A 19,016-nucleotide genomic window follows, 5' to 3' on the forward strand; every position below is an offset into this window, starting at 1 on the left:
CCAATGGGACTGAGGGGAGTGGGACATAGTTACTGAGGGGAGAGGGATGCATTGACTGAGGGGAGAAGGTTGCACTGACCGAGGGCAGTGGGATATAGTGACTGAGGGAAGTGGGACATAGTGACTGAGGGCAGTGGGATATAGTGAGTGAGGGGAGAGTGATGTAGTGACTGAGGGGAGTGGGACATAGTGACTGAGGGGAGTGGGATGTAGTGACTGAGGGAAGTTGGACATAGTGATTGAGGGCAGTGGGATGTAGTGACTGAGGGGAGTGAGACATAGTGAATGAGGGGAGAGGGATATAGTGACTGTGGGGAGTGGGACAAAGTGACTGAGGGGTGTGGGATATAGTTATTGAGGGCAGTAGGACATAGTGATTGAGCGCAGTGGGATATAGTCAGTGAGGGGCGAGGGATATAGTGACTGAGGGGAGTGGGACATAGTGACTGAGGACAGTGGGACATAGTGACTGAGGGCAGTGGGATATAGTCATTGAGGGCAGTGGGATATAGTCATTGAGGGCAGTGGGACACAGTGACTGAGGGCAATGGTACATAGTGACTGAGGGCAGAGGGACATAGTGACTGAGGTGAGTGGGACATAGTCACTGAGGTGAGTGGGATATAGTCATTGAGGACAGTGGGACATAGTGACTGAGGGCAGTGGGATACAGTGAGTGAGGGGAGAGGGATATAGTGACTGTGGGGAGTGGGACAAAGTGACTGAGGGGAGTTGGATTTAGTTACTGAGGGCAGTAGGACATAGTGATTGCGCGCAGTGGGATATAGTCATTGAGGGCAGTAGGACATAGTGACTGAAGGCAGTGGGATATAGTGACTGAGGGCTGTGGGACATAGTGATTGAGGGGAGTGGGACATAGTCACTGAGGTGAGTGGGATATAGTGACTGAGGGCTGGGGGACATAGTGATTGAGGGGAGTGGGACATAGTCACTGAGGTGAGTGTGATACAGTGACTGAGGGGAATGTGATACAGTGACTGAGGGGAGTGTGATACAATGACAGAGGAAGTGTGATACAGTGACAGAGTGGAGTCTGACACAGTGAGTGAGGGGAGTGTGATACAGTGACTGAGGGGAGTGTGATGCAGTACAGAGGGAAGTGTGATACTGTGACTGAGCGAGTGTGACACAGTGACTGAGGGGAGTGTGATACAGTGTCTGAGGGGAGTGTGATACAGTGTCTGAGGGGAGTGCGATACAGTGACTGAGGGGAATGTGATACATGACTGAGGGGAGTGTGATACAGAGTCTGAGGGGAGTATGAAACAGTGACTGAGGGGAGTGTGATGGAGTGACTCAAGGACTGTGATACAGTGTCTGAGGGGAGTAGGATACGGTCACTGAGGGGAGTGGGATGCAGCGACTGAGTGTACTGTGACACCGTGACTGAGGGGAGTATGATACAGTCACTGAGGGGAGTGGAATGCAGCGAATGAGGGTAGTGTGATCGAGTGACTGTGGGGAGTGGAATACATTGACTGAGAGGAATGTGATATAGTGACTGAGGGAAGTGTGATACAGTGACTGAGAGAGTGTGATGCAGTGACTGAGGGGAGTGTGATGCAGTGACTGAGGTGAGTGTGATACAGTGACTGAGGTGAGTGGGATACAGTGAGTGAGGGGAGTATGATATTGTGACTGAGGTGAGTGTGATGCAGTGACCGCTGGGAGTGTGATGCAGTGACTGCTGGGAGTGTGATACAGTGACTGAGGGGAGTGTGACGCAGTAATGTAGTGAACAGGATGGAAGATAATGGTTTTATAAAGATTGTTATCTGTCATTCTCCTGACACGAGCACCATCCTGTTGACCTGATGTGTTTTTCTCCATGTCTCACTTTGCAATATCTCCCTCCCTTCAATACAGAACCCGTGACTTCCCAAACGCAGGAATCCGAGGAACAATCAACTAGAGAATCTACTGAGGTTTCATCCTCCACCCCAGCGGGCTCTGGAAGCTCAGGTACCTGTCATGTGGGGTCATCATCGCAGAATCATGGTATCAGAGACTGGTTACAGCACAGGAAGAGGCCATTGAGCCCATCGTCACCTTGACAGCTCTATGCCTGTGCAACTCATCTACTCCCACTCCTGCAATTTCCCCGTCGCACTGCAGATTATTTCTCCAATGACAATTTTCCAATTCCCTTTTGAAAGCCTCAATTGAACCTGCCTCCAGCACACTCTCAGGCAGTGCATTTCAGATCCTAACCACACGCTGTGTGAAAAGATTTTCCTGTCTCTGTTGTGACTTTTACCACGAACCTAAAACCGGTGCCCTCTAGTTCTGGATCCTCGCACCAATGGGACTCAGGGGAGTGGGACATAGTTACTGAGGGGAGAGGGATGCATTGACTGAGGGGAGAAGGTTGCACTGACCGAGGGCAGTGGGATATAGTGACTGAGGGAAGTGGGACATAGTGACTGAGGGCAGTGGGATATAGTGAGTGAGGGGAGAGTGATGTAGTGACTGAGGGGAGTGGGACATAGTGACTGAGGGGAGTGGGATGTAGTGACTGAGGGAAGTTGGACATAGTGATTGAGGGCAGTGGGATGTAGTGACTGAGGGGAGTGAGACATAGTGAATGAGGGGAGAGGGATATAGTGACTGTGGGGAGTGGGACAAAGTGACTGAGGGGTGTGGGATATAGTTATTGAGGGCAGTAGGACATAGTGATTGAGCACAGTGGGATATAGTCAGTGAGGGGCGAGGGATATAGTGACTGAGGGGAGTGGGACATAGTGACTGAGGGGAGCGGGACATAGTGACTGAGGACAGTGGGACATAGTGACTGAGGGCAGTGGGATATAGTGACTGAGGGGATTGGGATATAGTCATTCAGGGCAGTGGGACACAGTGACTGAGGGCAATGGTACATAGTGACTGAGGGCAGAGGGACATAGTGACTGAGGACAGTGGGACATAGTGACTGAGGGCAGTGGGCTATAGTGACTGAGGGGATTGGGATATAGTCATTCAGGGCAGTGGGACACAGTGACTGAGGGCAATGGTACATAGTGACTGAGGGCAGAGGGACATAGTGACTGAGGACAGTGGGACACAGTGACTGAGGGCAATGGTACATAGTGACTGAGGGCAGAGGGACATAGTGACTGAGGACAGTGGGACATAGTGACTGAGGGCAGTGGGCTATAGTGACTGAGGGGATTGGGATATAGTCATTCAGGGCAGTGGGACACAGTGACTGAGGGCAATGGTACATAGTGACTGAGGGCAGAGGGACATAGTGACTGAGGACAGTGGGACACAGTGACTGAGGGCAATGGTACATAGTGACTGAGGGCAGAGGGACATAGTGACTGAGGACAGTGGGACATAGTGACTAAGGGCAGAGGGACATAGTGACTGAGGTGAGTGGGACATAGTCACTGAGGTGAGTGGGATATAGTCATTGAGGACAGTGGGACATAGTGACTGAGGGCAGTGGGATACAGTGAGTGAGGGGAGAGGGATATAGTGACTGTGGGGAGTGGGACAAAGTGACTGAGGGGAGTTGGATTTAGTTACTGAGGGCAGTAGGACATAGTGATTGCGCGCAGTGGGATATAGTCATTGAGGGGCGAGGGATATAGTGACTGAGGGGAGTGGGATATAGTCATTAAGGGCAGTGGGACACAGTGACTGAGGGCAATGGTACATAGTGACTGAGGGCAGTGGGACATCGTGACTGAGGTGAGTGGGACATAGTCACTGAGGCGAGTGGGATATAGTCATTGAGGACAGTGGGACATAGTGACTGAGGGCAATGGTACATAGTGACTGAGGGAAGTGTGATATAGTGACTGAGGGCATTAGGACATAGTGACTGAGGGGAGTGGGATATAGTCATTGAGGGCAGTGGGACATAGTGACTGAAGGCAGTGGGATATAGTGATTGAGGGCACTGGGATGTAGTAACTGAGCGGAGTGGGACGTAGTGACTGAGGTCCGTGGGATATAGTGACTTAGGGCAGTGGGATGTATTGACTTTGCGGAGTGGGATGTGGTAACTGCGGAGAGTGGGATGTAGTGACTGAGGTGAGTGGGATACAGTGACTGAGGGGAGTGGGATACAGAGACTGAGGGTAGTATGATACAGTGTCTGAGGGGAGTGGGATACAGCAACTGAGGGGAGTGTGATACAGTCACTGAGGGTAGTGTGATACAGTGTCTGAGGGGAGTATGAAACAGTCACTGAGGGGAGTGTGATGCAGCGACTGAGGGTAGTGTGATACAGTGTCTGAGGGGAACTTGATACAGTGACTGAGGGTAGTGTGATGCAGTGACAGAGGGAGTGTGATACAGTGACAGAGGGGAGTGTGATACAGTGAGTGAGGGGAGTGTGATACAGTGACTGAGGGGAATGTGATACAGTGACTGAGGGGAGTGTGATACAATGACAGAGGAAGTGTGATACAGTGACAGAGTGGAGTCTGGCACAGTGAGTGAGGGGAGTGTGATACAGTGACTGAGGGGAGTGTGATGCAGTACAGAGGGAAGTGTGATACTGTGACTGAGCGAGTGTGACACAGTGACTGAGGGGAGTGTGATACAGTGTCTGAGGGGAGTGTGATACAGTGACAGAGGGGAGTGTGATACAGTGAGTGAGGGGAGTGTGATGCAGTGACTGAGGGGAATGTGATACAGTGTCTGAGGGGAGTGTGATACAGTGACAGAGGGGAGTGTGATACAGTGAGTGAGGGGAGTGTGATGCAGTGACTGAGGGGAATGTGATACAGTGACTGAGGGGAGTGTGACACAATGACAGAGGAAGTGTGATACAGTGACAGAGTGGAGTCTGACACAGTGACTGAGGGGAGTGTGATACAGTGTCTGAGGGGAGTGTGATACAGTGACAGAGGGGAGTGTGATACAGTGAGTGAGGGGAATGTGATGCAGTGACTGAGGGGAGTGTGACACAATGACAGAGGAAGTGTGATACAGTGACAGAGGGGAGTGTGATACAGTGAGTGAGGGGAGTGTGATACAGTGACTGAGGGGAATGTGATGCAGTGACTGAGGGGAGTGTGACACAATGACAGAGGAAGTGTGATACAGTGACAGAGTGGAGTCTGACACAGTGAGTGAGGGGAGTGTGATACAGTGACTGAGGGGAGTGTGATGCAGTGTCTGAGGGGAGTGCGATACTGTGACTGAGCGAGTGTGACACAGTGACTGAGGGGAGTGTGATACAGTGTCTGAGGGGAGTGTGATACAGTGACTGAGGGGAGTGCGATACAGTGACTGAGGGGAATGTGATACATGACTGAGGGGAGTGTGATACAGAGTCTGAGGGGAGTGTGATACAGTCACTGAGGGGAGTGTGATGCAGCGACTGAGGGAAGTGTGATACTGTGACTGAGCGAGTGTGACACAGTGAGTGAGGGGAGTGTAATACAGTGACTAAAGGGAGTGTGATGCAGTGACAGAGGGAAGTGTGATACAGTGACAGAGTGGAGTCTGACACATTTAGTGAGGGGAGTGTGATACAGTGACTGAGGAAGTGTGATACAGTGACAGAGTGGAGTGTGACACATTTAGTGAGGGGAGTGTGATACAGTGACTAAGGGGAGTGTGATGCAGTGACAGAGGGAAGTGTGATACAGCGACTGAGGGGAGTGTGATACAGCGACTGAGGGGAATATGATACAGCGACTGAGGGGAGTGTGATACAGTGACTGAGGGGAATGTGATACATGACTGAGGGGAGTGTGATACAGAGTCTGAGGGGAGTATGAAACAGTCACTGAGGGGAGTGTGATGCAGCGACTGAGTTTACTGTGACACCGTGACTGAGGGGAGTATGATACAGTCACTGAGGGGAGTGGGATGCAGCGAATGAGGGTAGTGTGATCGAGTGACTGTGGGGAGTGGAATACATTGACTGAGAGGAATGTGATATAGTGACTGAGGGAAGTGTGATACAGTGACTGAGAGAGTGTGATGCAGTGACTGAGGGGAGTGTGATGCAGTGACTGAGGTGAGTGTGATACAGTGACTGAGGTGAGTGGGATACAGTGAGTGAGGGGAGTATGATATAGTGACTGAGGTGAGTGTGATGCAGTGACCGCTGGGAGTGTGATGCAGTGACTGCTGGGAGTGTGATACAGTGACTGAGGGGAGTGTGACGCAGTAATGTAGTGAACAGGATGGAAGATAATGGTTTTATAAAGATTGTTATCTGTCATTCTCCTGACACGAGCACCATCCTGTTGACCTGATGTGTTTTTCTCCATGTCTTGCTTTGCAATGTCTCCCTCCCTTTAATACAGAACCCGTGACTTCCCAAACTCAGGAATCCGAGGAACAATCGACTAGAGAATCTACTGAGGTTTCATCCTCCACCCCAGCGGGCTCTGGAAGCTCAGGTACCTGTCATGTGGGGTCATCATCGCAGAATCATGGTATAAGTGACTGGTTACAGCACAGGAAGAGGCCATTGAGCCCATCGTCACCTTGACAGCTCTATGCCTGTGCAACTCATCTACACCCACTCCTGCAATTTCCCCATCATCCTGCAGATTGTTTCTCCGATGATAATTATCCAATTCCCTTTTGAAGGCCTCAATTGAACCTGCCTCCAGCACACTCTCAGGCAGTGCATTTCAGATCCTAACCACTCGCTGTGTGAAAAGATTTTCCTGTCTCTGTTGTGACTTACATCACTCACCTAAAACCGGTGCCCTCTAGTTCTGGATCCTCCCACCAATGGAACTGAGGGGAGTGGGACATAGTTACTGAGGGGAGAGTGATGCAGTGACTGAGGGGAGAAGGTTGCACTGACCGAGGGGAGTGGGATATAGTGACTGAGGGCAGTGGGACATAGTGACTGAGGGTAGTGTGATACAATGACAGAGGAAGTGTGATACAGTGACTGAGAGAGTGTGATACAGTGACTGAGAGAGTGTGACACAGTGACAGAGGGAAGTGGGATACAGTGACTGAATGTGTGGGATACAGTGACTGAGGGGATTGTGATACTGTGACAGCGGGGAGTGTGATACAGTGACTGAGAGAGTGTGATACGGTGACTGGGGTAGAGTGATACAGTGACTCCGGGAGTGTGATACACTGTCTGAGGAGAGTGGGATGCAGTGACTGAGGGGAGTGTGATGCAGTGTCTGAGGGGTGTAGGATAAAGTGAACTGAAGGGAGTGTGATCCAGTGACTGGAGGAGTGTGATACAGTGACTGAGGGGAGTGTGATACAGTGTCTGAGGGTAGTATGATACAGTCACTGAGGGGAGTGCGATGCAGCGACTGAGGGTAGTGTGATACAGTGTCTGAGGGGGATGTGATACAGTGACAGAGGGTAGAGTGATACAATGACAGAGGAAGAGTGATACAGTGACAGAGGGGAGTGTGATACAGTGGGTGAGGGGAGTGTGATGCAGTGACTAAGGGGAGCATTATACAGTGACTGAGGGGAGTGTGATACAGTGACTCCGGGAGTGTGATACAGTGATTGAGGGGAGTGCGATAAAGATACGGAGGGGAGTGTTATACACTGACTGAGGGGATTGGGATACAGTGACTGAAGGGAGTGTGATACAGTGACTGGAGGAGTGTGACACAGTGACTGAGGGGAGTGTGATACAGTGTCTGAGGGTAGTATGATACAGTCACTGAGGGGAGTGCGATGCAGCGACTGAGGGTAGTGTGATACAGTGTCTGAGGGAGATGTGATACAGTGACAGAGGGTAGAGTGATACAATGACAGAGGAAGTGTGATACAGTGACAGAGGGGAGTGTGATACAGTGGGTGAGGGGAGTGTGATGCAGTGACTGAGGGGAGCATTATACAGTGACTGAGGGGAGTGTGATACAGTGACTCCGGGAGTGTGATACAGTGATTGAGGGGAGTACGATAAAGTTACGGAGGGGAGTGTTATACACTGACTGAGGGGATTGGGATACAGTGACTGAAGGGAGTGTGATCCAGTGACTGAGGGGAGTGTGATACAGTGTCTGAGGGTAGTATGATACAGTCACTGAGGGGAGTGCGATGCAGCGACTGAGGGTAGTGTGATACAGTGTCTGAGGGGGATGTGATACAGTGACAGAGGGTAGAGTGATACAATGACAGAGGAAGAGTGATACAGTGACAGAGGGGAGTGTGATACAGTGGGTGAGGGGAGTGTGATGCAGTGACTGAGGGGAGCATTATACAGTGACTGAGGGGAGTGTGATACAGTGACTCCGGGAGTGTGATACAGTGATTGAGGGGAGTACGATAAAGTTACGGAGGGGAGTGTTATACACTGACTGAGGGGATTGGGATACAGTGACTGAAGGGAGTGTGATCCAGTGACTGGAGGAGTGTGATACAGTGACTGAGGGGAGTGTGATACAGTGTCTGAGGGTAGGATGATACAGTCACTGAGGGGAGTGCGATGCAGCGACTGAGGGTAGTGTGATGCAGTGTCTGAGGGGGATGTGATACAGTGACTCCGGGAGTGTGTTACAGTGATTGAGGGGAGTGCGATAAAGTTACGGAGTGGAGTGTTATACACTAACTGAGGGGATTGGGATACAGTGACTGAAGGGAGTGTGATCCAGTGACTGAGGGCTGTGGGATGCAGTGACTGAGGGGAGTAGGATACAGACACTGAGGGGAGTGGGATGCAGCGACTGAGGGTAGTGTGATACAGTGACTGAGGGGAGTGTGATACAGTCACTGAGGAGAGGGGAATGCAGCGACTGAGGGGAGTGGGGTACAGTGACTGAAGGGAGTGTGATACAGTGACTGAGGGGTGTGGGATGCAGTGACTGAGGGGAGTAGGAATCAGTCACTGAGGGGAGTGGGATGCAGCCACTGAGGGTAGTGTGTTACAGTGACTGAGGGGAGTATGATACAGTCACTGAGGAGAGTGGAATGCAGCGACTGAGGGGAGTGTGATAGAGTGACTGAGGGGAGCATTATACAGTGGCTGAGAGAGTGTGATACGGTGACTGGGGGAGAGTGATACAGTGACTGTGGGGAGTGTGATACACTGTCTGAGGAGAGTGGGATGCAGTGACTGAGGGGAGTGTGATGCAGTGTCTGAGGGTAGTGTGATACAGTGTCTGAGGGGGATGTGATACAGTGACAGAGGGGAGAGTGATACAATGACAGAGGAAGAGTGATACAGTGACAGAGGGGAGTGTGATACAGTGGGTGAGGGGAGTGTGATGCAGTGACTGAGGGGAGCATTATACAGTGTCTGAGGGGGATGTGATACAGTGACAGAGGGGAGAGTGATACAATGACAGAGGAAGAGTGATACAGTGACAGAGGGGAGTGTGATACAGTGGGTGAGGGGAGTGTGATACAGTGACTAAGGGGAGCATTATACAGTGACTGAGGGGAATGTGATACAGTGACTCAGGGAGTGTGATACAGTGATTGAGTGGAGTGCGATAAAGTTATGGAGGGTAGTGTTATACACTGTCTGAGGGGTTTGGGATACAGTGACCGAAGGGAGTGTGATTCAGAGACTGAGGGGTGTGGGATGCAGTGACTGAGGGTAGTATGATACAGTCACTGAGTGGAGTGGGATGCAGCGACTGAGGGTAGTGTGATGCAGTGACTGAGGGGAGCATTATACAGTGACTGAGGGGAGTGTGATACAGTGACTCCGGGAGTGTGATACAGTGATTGAGGGGAGTGCGATAAAGTTACGGAGTGGAGTGTTATACACTAACTGAGGGGATTGGGATACAGTGACTGAAGGGAGTGTGATCCAGTGACTGGAGGAGTGTGATACAGTGACTGAGGGGAGTGTGATACAGTGTCTGAGGGTAGTATGATACAGTCACTGAGGGGAGTGCGATGCAGCGACTGAGGGTAGTGTGATGCAGTGTCTGAGGGGGATGTGATACAGTGACAGAGGGTAGTGTGATGCAGTGACTGAGGGGAGTATGATACAGTCACTGAGGAGAGGGGAATGCAGCGACTGAGGGGAGTGGGATACAGTGACTGAAGGGAGTGTGATACAGTGACTGAGGGGTGTGGGATGCAGTGACTGAGGGGAGTGGGATCAGCGACTGAGCATAGTGTGATGCAGTGACTGAGGGGAGTATGATCCAGTCACTGAGGAGAGTGGAATTCAGTGGCTGAGGGGAGTGTGATAGAGTGACTGAGGGGAGTGGGATACAGTGACTGAGGTGAGCGTGATACAGTGAAAGAGGGAAGTGGGATACAGTGACTGAGAGAGTGTGATACAGTGACTGAGAGAGTGTGATACAGTGACAGAGGGAAGTGGGATACAGTGACTGAATGTGTGGGATACAGTGACTGAGGGGTGTGTGATACTGCAACAGCGGGGAGTGCGATACAGTGACTGATAGAGTGTGATACAGTGACTGGGGGAGAGTGATACAGTGACTGAGGGGAGTGTGATACACTGACTGAGAGAGTGTGATACAGTGACTGAGGGAAGTGGGATACAGTGACTGAATGTGTGGGATACAGTGACTGATAGAGTGTGATACAGTGACTGGGGGAGTGTGATACTGCGACAGCGGGGAGTGTGATACATTGACTGAGGGGAGTGTGATACACTGACTGAGAGAGTGTGATACAGTGACAGAGGGAAGTGGGATACAGTGACTGAATGTGTGGGATACAGTGACTGATAGAGTGTGATACAGTGACTGGGGGAGTGTGATACATTGACTGAGGGGAGTGTGATACTCTGTCTGAGTAGAGTGGGATGCAGTGACTGAAGCGAATATAATGCAGTGACTGAGTGGAGTGTGATACATTGAATGAGGGGAGTGTGAGACTCTGTCTGAGGGGAGTGGGATACAGTGAACTGAAGGGAGTGTGATACTGTGACTGGGGGAGTGTGATACAGTGACTGAGGAGAGTGTGATACACTGTCTGAGGGGAGTGGAGTGCAGTGACTGAAGGGAATATAATGCAGTGACTGAGGGGAGTGTGATACAGTGCCTGAGGGGCGTGTGTTGCAGTGACTGAGGGGAGTGTGATACAGCGACTGAGGAGAGTGTGATACAGTGACTGAGGGGAATGTGATAAAGTGACTGAGGTGAGTGTAATGCAGTGACTGAGGGGATTGTGATACAGTGAGCTGAAGGGAGTGCGAGACAGCGACTGAGGAGAGTGTGATACAGCGACTGACGGGAGAGGGATACAGCGACTGAGGGGAGTGTGATGCAGTGACTGAGGGGAATGTGATAAAGTGACTGAGGTGAGTGTAATGCAGTGACTGAGGGGACTGTGATAGAGACTGAGGGCAGCATGATGCTCAAACTCAGGAATCCGAGGAACAATTGACTAGAGAATCTACTGAGGTTTCATCCACTACCCACCGGGCTCTGGAAGCTAAGGTATCTGCTTTGTGGGGTTATCATCGCAGAATCATGGAATCAAAGACTGGTTACGGCACAGAAAGTTTCTGTTCAGCCCATCTTCACTGAGCCAGCTCTCTGGCAGTGCAACTCACCTACTCCCACTCCTGCCATTTTCCTGTCGCCCTGCAGATTTTTTCTGCCAGGACAATTATCCAATTCCCTTTTGAAAGCCTCAATTAAACCTGCCTCCAGCACACTCTCATGCAGGTCATTTCAGATCCTAACCACTCACTGTGTGAAAAGGTTTCCCTGCCTCTGTTGTGACTTTTACCACTCACCTAAAATCGTTGCTCTCTAGTTCTGGATCCTCCCACCAAGAGGAACAGTTTTTCCCTGACTACTCTGTCCAGTTCCCTCTTGATTATGAACATCTTGCTCAAATCTCGTCTTAATCGTCTCTTCTCCACGGAGAACAGCCCCAGCTTCTCCGATCTATTCATGTCACTGACGTCCCTCATCCCGGGAACCATTCCGGTAAATCTTCTCTGCACCCTCTTGAATACCTTAACATCCTTCCTAAGTATTAACCGCTCTCTCGACCTGTCTTGCCACCTTCAATGATTTGTGCACATGTCCCCCCCAGGTCCCTCTGCCCCTGCACCTCCTTTAGAATTGTAGCCTTTATTTTATATTGCCTCTCGTTCATCCGACCAAAATGAATCACTTCACAATTCTCTGTGATAAATTTCATTTGCCAGTGTCTGCCCATCCCACCAGCCTGTCTATGACCTCCTGACGTCTATCACTGTCCTCCTCACAGTTCACAATACTTCCAGGTTTTTTGTCATCTGCAGATTTTGAAAGTGTGCCCTGTACGCCCCAGTCTATGTCATTAATATACATCAGGAAAAACAGTGGTCTGAGCAATATTAGAGAGCAAAGCACAGATGCACAGAGAATTAGGAGGGACAGATAACACTGGAGTCGATAAGAGTATCGTATTAGACGGGGGCAGTGGAAGAGGAAAGGAGATAAGCTGTCAATTCAGTTTAATGTGTGTGTATATGGATGCACGGACAGTGGTAAATAAGGTTGTTGAGCTTCAGGCGCAGATAGCCACGTGGAAATATGATGTTGTGGCAATTACAGGGTCCTGGCTCGAAGATGGGCAGGACTGGGTAGTGAATATTCCTGACTACAAGGTGTTCAGGAAAGAGAGGGGAGGAAGGAAAGGAGGAGGGGTATCAGTATTGATTAAGGGGAACATTACAGTGCTGTTTTCTTTTCTCTCTCTTGTTCTCACTCATTCCAGATCTCCCTTACTCTTTTCTGTCTCACTCCTGTCGCCTTCCCTCCTTTTCTCTCATTCCTGCTCTCTGTTGTTCTCTGACTCCACTTTCCCCCTGTCGTTTCACTGATCACTTTGATAATCTCCTGAATTTTCTCTGTTAGTTTTTTTTCCTTGTCGGAGTAGTAACTGATTCTGCAGCCGATGATGTCTGGTGTCTCCCCTCGGTAAAGGCTGGTATACATTGATTCAGTGTGTAGAGTGAGTGAGATTACATACGAGAGGAGGTTCTGTGTTAAAACACTTCTGTCCACTCATCCAGCGTTCTGAATCCCAGTGAAATTCCTCTTGTCTTTATTTGATCCTCTCAGACTCGGGGATTCCGTCTACTCCCGAGGAACCTCCCGACTCCCAGCCTGTTTCTGATGACGGTGGAAAAATTTCAGATTCTCCACATTTCAGGAATATTAAATCCCTCCTCCTGTCTCAGTCTGGCACAAATATATCAGGACCGAGGGCCTCCAAACAGCTGTGTGATCGTTCTGTGTAGGGAAACCCATCGTTCTCAATCTCTCTCTCTGCCTTGTCTGTGCTGTCAGACAAGAGTTGCAGTCACTTGTGTTCAGTCTGAGTGGAATCATTGGGAAACACAGAAACGTAAACGTTCAGAAATTCCTTCAGAAATATCTTTGAGCTTCTATCTCACATCCCTCTCTCTGTAACTCTCAGTTTTATCTCTCTCTCTATGTTTCTCCTTTATCTTCCTTTCACACGCATATATAAATATATTTCATTTCTGTATCCGCCTCTCTCCTATGTGGTTCTCAGTTTCTCCAGCTCCCTCTTTCGCCTCACTCTGTCTCCCACTCTCTCTGATGTTCTGTCTGCCTGTCTGTCTCTCTGACTCCCACTTTCTCTCTCTCTGTCTCTCTCACAGATGCTCTTTGTCTGTCTCTCTGTCTTTGTCTTTGTTAGAGGGACAGAGAGCATCAGAGAGAGAGAGAGAGTGAGAGTGATCGACAGAGACAGAGAAAAGGGCAGTGAGACCGGAGTAAACACGGAATGCAAATGATCTTGGGAGATGGAACAAGAAGGCAACACTTTCAACACACCATTAACATATTGTTTGCCTTTGCTCCGTGACCTTTTGGTCAGCTATGTGGCCTGGTCCAATCTGCACCTTCTCCTTTGTTATCTCTTGCCCAACCCCCACCTCACTTGTTTATAATCTGTGACTTTTCTAATATTTGTCAGTTCCGAAGAAGGGTCACTGACCCGAAACGTTAACTCTGCTTCTCTTTCCACAGATGCTGCCAGACCTGCTGAGTGAATCCAGCATTTCTTGTTTTTGTTGTCTGGGTGTGGTCAACCTGTTGATGTTGTGACTGTTGTGTTTAGGTACCAAATACAAGAGGATTAATGTGAAGATCACGTCAATGACTGATCTGGATGAAGAATCTGCAAAGAGAATCGTTGTGGAGAGGGTGAGAGACTGCACTGTACTGAGGAGAAACACGGGAGACAACAGATCCTCCCTCTCACTGTCTGTATTCACTGAATGGGAACTCCAGGTCATTATTTAAACAGCTCTAATTCCCCCTCTGCTTATCTTCTGGTCCCCCAGATCAGGCTTGTGAGGGGTTGAATGGGCTTCCTCCTGAGCCTGTGTGAAAGGCTCGAGAGCGGGTGAGGGTGCTGAATGGCCTTCTCCTGTTCCTGTGTAAGAACTCGAAAGAGGGGCTGAATGGCCTCCTCCTGTTCCTGTGTAACAGACTCGAGGGGATGAATGGCCTCCTCATTTTACGGTAACCTCTCTCTGATCTTCCCTCTCACTCTCCCCATTCTCTCTTTATGTCCTTTCTATCTCTGTCTCTTTCTCTGCCTCGCTCACCCAATCTGTATTTCTCTTTCTGTGTCTTGCTTTCTGTCTCTGTCTGTCCCTCACTGCATCTCTGACGACCTCTCGCTCTCACGCCCTCTGTTTCTCTACCTCTGTCTCAATCCCTGTAGCTCTCCCACCCTCCCTCTGCATCTCTCCCTCTGTCTGAGTATCTTTGCCTCACCCTGTCTCTCACTGTCTTGTCCCCACCCTCTCTCCCGATCTCTGTCTGTATGCTCTCTGTCTATTTCTATTCACTCCTCCCCTTGCAGTAATACTCATCGTTTCTCCTCTCTGCGATGCAGATGAAGCACATGTTCCAGGATCAGTGTCCACACACGAAGCTCGAATTGGATCCAGAAGACGTTCAGTGCTCGGCTAGTGAGCCTGTGGGAGTGTGAAGGAGTTTGGACATGTCAACAAGCATCCGACACGTGTGATCCAGTCTCTGTGTGTTTTACATCCTCACTCAATCACTGTACCATCTTATCTTCACCTTGTTTAACTCAAGGAAATTGTCAGCAAAGGGTTAATCTCCGACTAGAAGTATGCTAATGTTAAACTGTAATTGGTGTGTCTTTATACTGCAGGGGTGTGGGAGCTTTAAGCTATTGCTTTGTTAAATAGAGAAGTACGATCCCATTTGTATACAGTGACCACTGGTCAGCTGAACCCAGACAAACCTGACAGCTCTGGCCAGTTTCAGGATGAAGTGATCTCAGGTTTAATGAGGGAGTTTCTTTAAAGATCTACCATTGAGTAGAGGTCCCGAAGTTTCATGGAGCTGTCAGCACTGAGAATTGGGGCAAGGAAAACAGTTCGTCCTTGTCCAAGGAGAACCTCAGGGTAGATAACATCTTTTAAATTGAGGGTTCATGCAGAATGGGGGATCGGTTAATGCTGAACTTTGCAGAATCAAAATATATTGAAAAGGAAAGCTTTCAGAGAGTGCAAAGCATTTATGTGTGGCATATGTCAAATGTTTAATAACAAAGGAAGGGAGTTGTACTGAGCTCAGGAACCTAATGTCGACAACACTCCATCTCAATAACACCTCTGTGAATGCTTCCATTGTCTCTGCTCTGCCACACTGCTTGTCTAACATCCAATACTGGATGAGCAGATATTTTCTCCTACTAAATATTGGGAAGACTGAAGCCATTGTCTGTGATCCCCGACACAAATGTCATTCTTGGACCACCGACACCATCTCTGGTACCTGTCTGAAACTGATCAAGACAGTTTTTAGCCTTTGTTGTTGTGTTTGACCCCGAGATGAGTTTTCGACCACATATCCACACCATCACCAAGACTGTCCATTTTGCACCTCCATACCATCTCTCGACTCCGCCCCTGCTTCAGCTCATCTGCTGCTGGAACCCTCATCAGTGCCTCTGTTACCTCGAGCCTGGACTATTCCAATACTCTCCTGGCCAACCGCACATCTTTCACACTTCCTGATCTTATCCTCATACAAACATTTGCTGCCTGTGTCTTCACTCACTCCGAACCCTGTTCAAACATAACCCCTGGAACTATTGCCATTCACTGACTCCCTGCTCCTCTCCAATTTCCCAATATTAACATCCTGATTAGTCTGTTGAACTGTTGTGAAATGACTCATTGGTCACAACTCTCCAGTGTAACAATGTAAAACGTCTGCAATAAGTGAACATGGCTGCGTATCTTCCATTGATGGACATTCAAACAAGGAGAGCTGCAGCATGGAAAGGCCTTTTATCGTGTTTGACTCCCTGACCACCCAGTGTGATTGTAAATCTGATTGTAAACTGTGTGTTTACAGTTTTATTGCATTCTCTGTCTGCTCAATATATCTGTGAACGCTAAACCTGACCGTCTCAAGAAGCTGATTGATTTTGCTGGAATGGCTTTCCCATCTGATCATGGAAATCCAGTGTTTTTTTGTTCTGGGAGGGAACACTCACTGTTAAATGATTGCTAAGGGCTGAGATCAGAAGGGATGTGACTGTACGTGGTGGGACTGCCCAGCATTCCCCAAACCTTGTGCTACTCCATTCTATTCTGGTCTGTGCTTCCACCCTGGATAATCCAGCTCATTCAAGGCCTGACAGAGGAAAATGAGAAATCCTGACCTTTCAAAAGGCATTTGATACAGTTCCACACATCAGACTTGTGAGCAAACATGTAGCTCTTGGAATACATAGGACGGTAGCAACATGGATTACGAAATTGGCTGAGTGACAGGAAACAGAGAATAGTGGTTAATGGATGTTTTTCGGGCTGGAGGAAGGTTTGTAGTGGACTTCCCCAGCGATCAGTGTTGGGACCCTTGCTTTTCCTGATATATATTAATGTCCTAGACCTCGGAGTACAGGGCACAATTTCAAAATTTGCAGATGAGACGAAACTTGGAAGCATTGTGAACTGTGAGGAGGATAGTGTAGAACTTCAAAAGGACATAGACAAGTTGGTGGAATGGGCGGACAAGTGACAGATGAGGTTCAATGTGGAGAAATTTGAAGTGATTAATTTTGGTAGCAAGAACATGGAGAGACAATATCGAATCGAGGTTACAATTCTAAAGGGGGTGAAGGAGCAGAGAGACCTGTGTGTATCTGTGCATCAGTCATTGAAGATGGCAGGACTGGTTGAGAGAGTGGTTGATAAAGCATACAGTATCCTGGGCTTTATTAATAGGGGCATAGATTACAAGAGCAAGGAAGTTATGTTGAACCCGTATAAGACACTAGTTTGTCCTCAGCTGGAGTATTGCCTCCAATTCTAGGTGTTGCACTTGAGAAAAGATGTGAGGGCATTTGAGAGAGTACAGACGAGATTCACAAGAATGGTTCCAGGGATGAGGAATTTCAGTTATGAAGATAGATTGGAGAAGTTAGGACTGTTTTCCTTGGAGAAGAGAAGGCTGGGAGGTGATTTGAGAGAGCTATTCAAAATCATGAGGGGCCTGGACAGAGTAGACACTGTTCCCACTCGTGAAATTATCGAGAACGAGAGGGCACCGATTTAAAGTATTTGGTAAGAGAAGCAAAAGTGACATGGGGAAACAAGTTTTCATGCAGCGAGTGGTTAAGGTCTGGAATGCGCTGCCTGGGAACATGGTGGAGGCAGATTCAACTGAAACATTTAAAATAAAATTAGACAGTTACATGAAATGGAAGAATTTGCAGGGTTACAGGAAGAGGCCGGGGGAGTGGAACTGAGGGAGTTGCACTTTCAGAGAGCCGGTGCAGACACGATGGGCCGAATGGCCTCCTTCTGCGTGGTCACAATTCTGTGATTCTTTGATTATTATGAGGAATGTTTGAAGAGGTTGGGCAGATACTCATTGGAGTTTAGAAAAATGAGCCACGTAAGATTCTGAGGGGGCTTGACTGGGTAGATGCTGAGTGGATGTTCCTTCTCGTTTGGGAATCTAGAACGAGGCGTAACAATTTCAGAATAAGGGGGTCTTGCATTTAAGACGGAGATGCGGAGGATATTTTTCTCTCAGAGGATTGTGAGTCTGTGGAACTCTGTTCTCTGGAGAGCAACGGAGGCTGGGTCATTGAATATATTCAAGCCTGAGTTTGACAGATTTTGATTCTACAAGGGTGTCATGGTTATGGAGGGCAGAAAGGAAAGTGGAGTTAAAGCTGCAATCAGATCAGTCATGAACTTATAGAATGGCTGAGCAGGCTCGAGGGGCCGAAAGGCCTACTCCTTGCTCCCATTTCTTATAACCTTACTGACTGCCCAATTCAATATCAGGGTCGTTAAAGTCTCAAATCATCACATAATTTTTTTCACCCCTCAGTTATTTCTTTACAGCTCTGCTCCTCTATGTCCTTCCTGCTCTATGGCAGCTGATAAAATACCTGCAAAGTAAAAATGTTTTTCCGAAGATGCTCACAGTCGGAGAACAGTGGACTGTTCATATCAGAGGCACAGACAAGATCTCCCACAGGCCACAGGTACACATTCAGCAACATATGCAAACAACAATGAGCAAAGCCAGAGAGCTGGGAGAAGGCTTTTGTAGGCAGGACACGCGACATTGTGAGGCCCCTGAGCAGATATCAATGTCCCTGCTGCTGTGCCCCTGACATTGGGACTGAAATGAATTTGCATTTACAGTCAAGCATTGCCCAGATTACATTGCAGAAAGATGAATGAATTCTGCCCACTTGAGGGAGTTATTGAGAGATCCCTCGCCCACGACTGACACATTGCACCAATGGGAAAATACTGCAGATGCTGGAACTCTGAAACACAAACAGAAGATTGAGTAGGTCTGGCAGCATTTGTGGAGAGAGAAACAGAGTTAACGTTTCAGCTTGGTCAGCCTTCTTCAGAACGGCAATGGTGAGAGATAGTACAAATGTTAATAAAGTACAGAGGCAGGGAAAGGGACAAAACAGCAATTTATAATACTGTCGCACCTTTAATGTAATAAAACCTGCCAAGGCTCTTCACAGGAGCATTATAAACACAGTATGAAACTGAGTGACATAAGGAAAGATTCGGTCAGACAATCAAAATCTCAGTCAAAGAG

The 19,016-nt window shown here is 48.8% G+C and overlaps 1 protein-coding gene across 1 annotated transcript in view; it reads left to right on the plus strand.

Moving 5' to 3' along the window:
• The window catches only part of LOC137366904 (uncharacterized), a 63,472-nt gene extending 44,905 nt beyond the window's left edge, over positions 1-18,567 (plus strand). The window contains exons 11-15 of the mRNA XM_068028461.1: positions 1,888-1,983; positions 11,674-11,849; positions 12,975-13,149; positions 14,002-14,087; positions 18,328-18,567. Coding sequence (XP_067884562.1) covers positions 1,888-1,983; positions 11,674-11,849; positions 12,975-13,149; positions 14,002-14,087; positions 18,328-18,567 — 773 coding nt within the window. The remainder of the gene's footprint in view (positions 1-1,887; positions 1,984-11,673; positions 11,850-12,974; positions 13,150-14,001; positions 14,088-18,327) is intronic.
• The last annotated feature ends 449 nt before the right edge of the window (positions 18,568-19,016 follow it).

This window comes from Heterodontus francisci, unplaced genomic scaffold, assembly GCF_036365525.1.
Source record: "Heterodontus francisci isolate sHetFra1 unplaced genomic scaffold, sHetFra1.hap1 HAP1_SCAFFOLD_500, whole genome shotgun sequence".
Taxonomy (NCBI): Eukaryota; Metazoa; Chordata; class Chondrichthyes; order Heterodontiformes; family Heterodontidae; genus Heterodontus; species Heterodontus francisci.